We start from the raw sequence: 7,816 nt of genomic DNA on the forward strand, positions 1-7,816 counted from the left end.
AATTGCTATATATTCAATTTTTGCAATAGATCAATTTTTTCAGTAATATCCATACAAATTCGACTTAATGTTTCGAGGCTGGAGCTGACAACTATTTCGTGAAGTGAACTCTCGTTAAGCACAAACAGATCAAATATTTTTTTATTTAAAATATAAGGGAACTGTGATTTTGTTTGTCTGAAAACATCAGACTTATAAGTCAATAAACTGAAGTATTTTTTGAAAATAGCAACTATTATAAATTGAGCCTGAGAAAATTGTTTTGGAGGCAGCACGAGATTATGAAAACCCGAAAACTCCCTAAAAGCTGCTCAGACATATTTGACGAAAATTGGACTAGGGTATGCAACGGCAATTACCCATTGAAGATAATCGAAAAATATATTGATAAATTAATGACAGCAGGCGAGCCATATGTAGTATTCAAAATTAAAGAAAGTGCTTATCTAATATCTATGGGCGAGTCGGCAATATTTAATGAGACCCAAATTGCATTAAATGTAAATGGACATTTTGTTAACCCAAAAACTGGGAAAACGATCGAGAACGTGGTCGCCCTTACATGTTTGCCCTATAGATTTCGCTATACTGAAGAACTCGTAGCGAACTGTTTATACCCCGAAAACATGTCCGATGCGAATTATACAATACTAAACTATCCACTCTATGAGAAGCAATCCATGCAAGCCCAAATGAAATACGGATATCAACTGGGCGGCGTGGTTGACGATGACGAAACCAGTTGTGCTATCTATTCAAAGAACTTCAATTGGTGGATTGCAGTTTTTATCGGCTTGCTGCTATGCTGGGCAATCATTTCCAGTCGTTTTCGAATATAAAGCAGCCAAAATTTCTGGATGTGAGCAGTAAAAAACTACTGCTGTTAAACTAGATGGAGCCTTAACATATTCTGTACAAATTAGCAGCACGTTAACAGAACTTCAAGGTGCGGCTTTACATAATTCAAAGATGTTAACGATATTAATAACAGAATTGCAAGCCCCACATACTGACGGCTTTTCAGCTAAATCAACTACAAGATACCCAGTAAATAAATTGTAAATAAATTGTAAAAATGTGAATTGATTTGACATTTGTAATAATATGTAAGAAATCGGAAGAATTTAAACGACACAAGAAAGCTATTCCGATTTGTATCTATTACAGAAATAAAACACAGCAAACAATAATTCATTTTTTCCTTCCTTGGTCGCTAAAATAAAAGCTCTCACTGGATATAATTGGTAGAGTGGACAAAATTTTCGATTATCTTCTTAAAAATAAATTGCTTTACATCTTAATAGAAAACAAACAATATTTTTAAATTAGTTTCTTTTTTAAATATGATCAAATAACTGGCGGTTATTGATCTTTTCTGTTTCACCCCTCTTGCTTTCAATGGTATTTAATCTTCAACCCAGAAAATTCTTTCAAGTCAAAATGCTTTCAAGTTTTATAGTTAGTTTTCAGTGAAGATTTCTTAACACTCAACAAACCCCATATCAAAAACGATTTTATAGGGCAGCTTTCGCAGCTTGGTGAAAAATGAGAGCGAATGTCGACAGCACCTAGTAGGCTTATTGGCCAGTTGGACTCGCACTGTTTCAGCTGCGTCCAAGTCGACTGAGGCAGCAGCCGCAGCAGCAGCAACCTGAGGGCAACAGCTGTGGAAACTCCAGCGCATTTATTGCTCTGGGTTGATAAACCTATTTTGGCAGCGCTGGTGGTCGGATGTCTTCCGCGATAGCCAATAAAAAATAAATAAATAATTAAAAAATATTAACTGAAGTAAAAAGTGCAAGTGTTGATTAAATAAAACTTAAAAATAACGTCAATAAATATTTCGATAATTAATATTATTAGGGCACTTATCGTGTGCGCCGTTCGATAGATATCAAAATGAAACGCGACGATGTGGAGCCCATTGTCTCGTCCTCGCGGCAGCCCGCGGCCAGCATCGTAGCGCCCCAATCGCCAGATACATATTCCAATGGCTCCACAGCGCGGCAGGAGCAGGAGAAACGCGAGATCGCCGGCGATGATCAGGAAGATTTCGGCTACACGCATACGCTGGTGAGCGATAAGTGGGCTTAAAAGAATATGAAAGTCGGCCGAAAGTCAAGTCTTTTTTCTTTGAGACTAAGAATACAAGTTCTGAGAGTCCTTTGAAAATAAAATAAAGCTGTGGTTCTTCATGTTGTACAACAGCTAGGTATAGCCTAAGAAATCGAACTCATGTAGTTCAAGCTCTTGCAAATACATTACGTTGCGCCTGAAATTCTAATTTAACTCTGTGCATCTACATTTTCTTAGTTCCAGTTTTTATTGAAGCAATGTGATTTTTGTTCAATTTCAATCAATTTAATTACAACTGAAATTGAGAAATTGCGCATCTAACGATCTGTTTCCACATATCCTGGCCCACTGGTGCTGAACTTAGATATATGCATGCACAGAGTAGCATAGCGAAGACACAAACCCAGCTAAAGCTTTCGCGCCATTAAAGCTATCAGGCTGGCAAATTCCGAAACTGAATCTAAACGCGCGCCTGGTACGAGCTTAGTTAAACAATTGTTATGACAAAAATATATAATCTGACAAATGGGTATAACCAAACATTTTATAATAAAAAAATTGTTGAATAAACAGCCGAAAGATATTCAATCAAACCAATTTTTTGCTGGCTGCTGTTCACAGCTTGTGTCTATTGTCTGACAACTAATTGGCAAACATCTAGTGATAATTTGTCACTTACCTGGTCTAATATTTGATGGCATTGTGACATGAGTGGGGAGCAGGCCCGAGGCCCCAATTGTTTGCATTGCTTTTTAGATATGCAAATATCCACTTTTTTTTTCCACCTGCTTTGATTAATGTCACGCTTTTTTTTTTCCTTTTTTCAAATTTGTTTTTTTTTTTTTCTTTGTAATTTTATCCATTATTTTCCGGGCAAGCTGCGTTAATTGTGGCTAATTAGCATCGCTTAAAGTGTTTAATTCGCTGCGCATGTGAAAAATGTGACTATATTATTTACAATTCTTTTATATTTTGCCAGAAAACATACATAAAAAAAATGTATATATATGTATGTGTATGTATGTGGCATGTATTGTGCGACTATCTAAATACGTTAATTTTTTAGCACCTCACATGTGACAAATTCTGTCTGTTTTTTATTTGTCCTACCGTCTGAAATATTGATGAGTCATGTCTTATTTTTTCGGTTTTTTCTTGTTTTTTTTTTTTTTTTTTGGTATTGATCTGTAGATGTATGGCCGTTATTCTAGGGATCTACAGCAATTTGCAGGCGATGAGGCACGAAGATTGCGCAAGCTCGCCAAGTTGCGCAAACAGGAGGATAAGCTCAGGAGTCAGGTTTGGATACAACTTACATAACATATAATTAATTAACAACAAACGCCCTTCCCTACGTACAGCTGCTGCAGCTGGAGTCCAATGACCCGACGAGATTGCACAGCATGTCCTCGTGGGCGTGGCACCATGTCTCCGATCGCCTGAGCAAGGATTGGATCTTTCTTACCACATGCGCCATTATAATGGCCCTCATATCCCTGGCCATGGACGAAGGCATACGCTTGTTTGTGGCAGGTAATACCAGCTTATAGCCTGATGTGCAGATATATAAATTAACTTTTCGTTTTCATTTCAGCGCGCTTCTGGTTCTATAAGGATATTACTGCCGATCCATTTGCCCAGTATTTGACTTGGGTCACAATACCCGTGCTAATGATATTATTTTCAGCCACTTTTGTGCATTACTTGGCACCCCAAGCTGCAGGTAGGAGCTGTCTGTTGACAATTCTTTCTCCTAAACCAGCACTATAATTTAAACTTTAAGGTTCTGGCATACCTGAAATGAAGACCATTCTGCGTGGCGTTCCACTGAAGAACTATCTCACATTTAAGACGCTGGTGGCCAAGGTTTTGGGCCTAACATTCGTGTTGGGCAGCGGCATGCCACTGGGCAAGGAGGTGAGCTGAAAAATACAGCTTTTTGCTTACAATTCGCAACTAGTTAAGGCTTACCTCGGTTTAGGGTCCCTATGTGCACATCGCCAGCATTGTGGCGCATCTCCTAAGCAAACTGGCAACGCCATTTCGCAGCATCTATCAGAATGAGTCGCGCAGCACCGAAATGCTGGCCGCTGCCTGCGCCTTGGGTCTGGGCACCTGCTTTGCGGCGCCCATCGGAGGTGAGGCGGAAGCTGATCTAAGACTCAGTATATGTAAACTAATGAATGTCATGCTTCAGCTGTGCTTTTCAGCATTGAGGTGACAACCACATACTTTGCGGTGCGCAATTATTGGCGTGGTTTCTTTGGCTGTGTGGTGGGCGCTTCGGCGGTGCGACTTTTGGCCGTGTGGTTCCAGGGCGCTGACACAGTTACCGCTGTCTATCCTACCAATATCAGCACAGAGTTTCCTTTCGATTCGCGGGAGCTTGTCTTCTTCGCCTTGACTGGGTAAGCTCTTTGTTAGACTTGTAATCTTTCGTCCTTTCTTCAAATATATATATCTCGTTATATTCTTCAAGTGCACTCTGCGGCTTGCTGGGCGCCTCCTTTGTCTGGGTGCATCGTCAGTATGTGCTCTTCATACGCTCCAGCAAGAAATTGAATAAGTTTCTGCAAAAGAAGTAAGTTTATTTTGTGATCGAAAAACGCGCTATTTCTCATAAGTCCTAATCAGTCCGATAGTTAGTCCATCGGTCAGTCAGTTAATCCGTCAATCACTCGGTAAATCAGTCAGTCAATTAATCAGTCAGTTAACCTCATGGTCAATCACTCAATCAGTCAGTCAATCAGACAAACAGTTTTCTGTATATAGATAATATCATGAACGATTAATTCAATGCCGAGTCTCGCTCTTTAACAGTCGCCTCTTATATCCCGGCCTGCTGGCCCTGCTGATATCCACGCTGACCTTCCCGTTGGGCACCGGCAAGTTTCTGGGCGGTGATCTCAGCACTGAGGATCAGTTGATTGAGCTCTTTAGTAACTTTACCTGGACCGAGAAGGATATGAGCGCGGAGCAGGCGAACATTGTCGCCCACTGGCAAACCAACTACACCAGCATCTTTGGCAATCTGATTAGCTATACGCTCTTCCATGTAGGTAGCTGTTGACCCAGCCAGAGAACCAACTACTCATCCATTACTTCCGCTTCCCGCAGTACTTCTTCTCCATCATTGGCTCCACGATGGCCGTGCCGCATGGCATGTTCATACCAGCTCTGAAGATTGGCAGCGGCTTTGGTCGTTTGATTGGCGAATTTGTGGCCTGGACTTTTCCGCTGGGCGTGCGTTATGGCGAGTGCATGTCACCTATTATGCCGGCGGCGTATGCCATTGTGGGCGCTGCTGCCTTTGCCGGCTCGGTGACCCATTCCATTTCGGTGGCCGTGGTCGTGTTTGAGATCACGGGACAAATTGCGTTTGTGGTGCCCGTGCTGGTGGCTGTGCTGGTGGCCAATGCGGTGGCCTCGCTGCTGCAGCCGTCCATGTACGAGAGTGTGATAATGATCAAGAAGCTGCCCTATCTACCCGATCTGCTCTACACAAACTCCTCGCTGTACAACAAGTATGTGGCGGACTTTATGCTGCGCGATGTCAAGTACATTTGGCAGGGCATCTCCTACCAGAGCCTCAAGGATCTGTTGCGGCAGAACAAGAAGCTACGCTCGCTGCCCTTGGTTGAGAGTCCAGAAAATATGATTCTTCTGGGCTCCGTGCAGCGTCTGGAGTTGGTTAAATTAATCGAGGATCAGGTTGGACGCGAGAAGCGCATGGAAATGGCGCAAAGATGGCGCGAAGAGGAGATCAAGGAGCAGTCTTCTGTGCGACGCCCGTCACGCTTCGACGTTGTGGCCACCCAGGACATGCTGAATCTGCACCAGCTTAACGCTGCGGAAGCCGAGACGCACAAGTCCATATTGAAGAAAAGCAATCAGCAATCCAGCGACTCGCTAAACAGCGTTCACAGCAATTCCGAGTCCCCGCTGCGCACGGCTTTTCAGTCCATTTTCAAGAAATCCTCGGATCCGGTGCTCGATCTCGAAACTGGTTCCAATGAGCAGCTGCAGCCCGTGGCCAGTCCATCAAAGCGTGTGCACCTGGTAACTGCTGTTGAATGTTTTGAAAAACTTAAGTCTCTAATCATTGCCCAACATTAGATTGGCGATCGTGTCGTCGACATGTCACCCGAGGGCAAGAAGCTTTGGGAGCTAGATCAATTGGCCAAGCCTATAGACTTTTACAACTGTGCGGCACGCGTGGATCCTTCACCCTTTCAGCTGGTGGAACGCACCTCATTGCTGCGCGTGCACTCCCTGTTCTCCATGATGGGCGTTAATCACGCCTACGTGACAAATATTGGTCGCCTTGTGGGCGTGGTAAGCCTTAAGGAGGTGAGTCAACGTTGGCACAACTATCCAAACTATTTCCGCCAATGAGCCGTTGTTTTCTAGCTTCGCAAAGCCATTGAGGACATTAACAATCAGAGCTTTGAGCCTTCAGCCCGCGAACATCCGCCAGATGTGAAGCCCCTGCTCGCAGGCAGCTCCAGTGACGAGGGCGTCAATAGCACCATCACCTCTGTAAACTCCATGTCTGGCGACATTCGAGCCAATCTCATGGAGGCACAAGGAAACGGCGCAGTCAATCAGGGCGCACACACCAGCGTTTAGCTGAGGATCACCTGAGAAACAAAAAAGTTTAGCGCTTACCTAAACGAAAACTATTATAGCTAGTAAGGAGCAGGACTCAAAGCACACTTGCTTGATATGCAAAAATATAAATCAACTATCTATAGAAATGTTGAAACTTAAATCCAAATGACTGGACTCATCTGGTGCGCCGCCTACGAAACGAAACTGAAAAATACTTATACTACATATATTTTAAGTGGTTGTACCTTAAAAATGTTCAAAAGTTTTGCTTGTTATGTATTAGAATTATGTTGATGTGTCTTACGTCAATAAATGTCTCGCAATTTTGTTAATAATTTATGATTTTATGAGAGCCATCAGTAGAAACGGGCGACCATTAGGCAAACACTATTTGTGCAAAACTTCATACGATCCACAATCAAAAGAAATTCGTGGGAACGGATAAAGCTGCATTTTTATACCCTTGCAGAGGGTATTATAATTTTGTCGTGAAATGTGTAACGCATAGAAGGAGACATCTCCGACCCCATAAAGTATATATATTCTTAATCAGCATCAACAGCCGAGTCGATATAGTCATGTCCGTCTGTCTGTTTCTATGCGAACTAGTCCCTCAGTTTTAAAGCTATCTTAATGAAACTTTGCAGAACTCCCTCTTTCTGTTGCACGCAGCACATATGTGAAAACCAGCTGGATCGGACCACTATATCATATAGCTGCCATAGGAACGATCGGTCGAAAATTAAGTTTTTGTATGAAAAAACATTTTGTTTATCAAGATATCTTGACCAAACTCGGCATTTACTATTTTCCCGGTACTTCTTAGATGGGGGCAAAGCACTATAAGCATTATGAAAATGTTGGGTCTGCAAGGGTATTAAGTCTTTGGCGTGCCGAAGATAGCCCTTTTTTCTCGTTTTAATTTAATTTAAAACGCGAATAAGAATAAGTTAACTTTGAGCGTCTGAAAATCGAATACATATTTACTTTCTTGAACATATTTACAGATCATACTTATATACAGAACAATTTTTTAAATGATTCCATAAATTTCGATTTTAGGATATGTTTTATAGAGAGAGAATTGATTGCATTAAAAAAGTAATTTACTTTACAGCCAACTCTACTT

At 42.0% G+C, this 7,816-nt stretch overlaps 1 protein-coding gene across 1 annotated transcript; it reads left to right on the forward strand.

The window, feature by feature from the left end:
* Positions 1-1,647: 1,647 nt before the first annotated feature.
* LOC6632962 (chloride channel protein 2) lies at positions 1,648-7,022 on the forward strand. The gene is made up of 12 exons (XM_070207393.1): positions 1,648-2,073; positions 3,268-3,375; positions 3,438-3,609; positions 3,671-3,799; positions 3,860-3,993; positions 4,058-4,214; positions 4,274-4,484; positions 4,556-4,657; positions 4,897-5,131; positions 5,194-6,135; positions 6,193-6,426; positions 6,487-7,022. The coding sequence occupies exons 1-12, from the start codon at positions 1,900-1,902 to the stop codon at positions 6,703-6,705; spliced, it is 2,817 nt and encodes a 938-aa protein (XP_070063494.1). The 5' UTR covers positions 1,648-1,899; the 3' UTR covers positions 6,706-7,022.
* The last annotated feature ends 794 nt before the right edge of the window (positions 7,023-7,816 follow it).

The sequence above is a fragment of the Drosophila virilis genome, chromosome 2 (genome assembly GCF_030788295.1).
Source record: "Drosophila virilis strain 15010-1051.87 chromosome 2, Dvir_AGI_RSII-ME, whole genome shotgun sequence".
NCBI lineage: Eukaryota > Metazoa > Arthropoda > Insecta > Diptera > Drosophilidae > Drosophila > Drosophila virilis.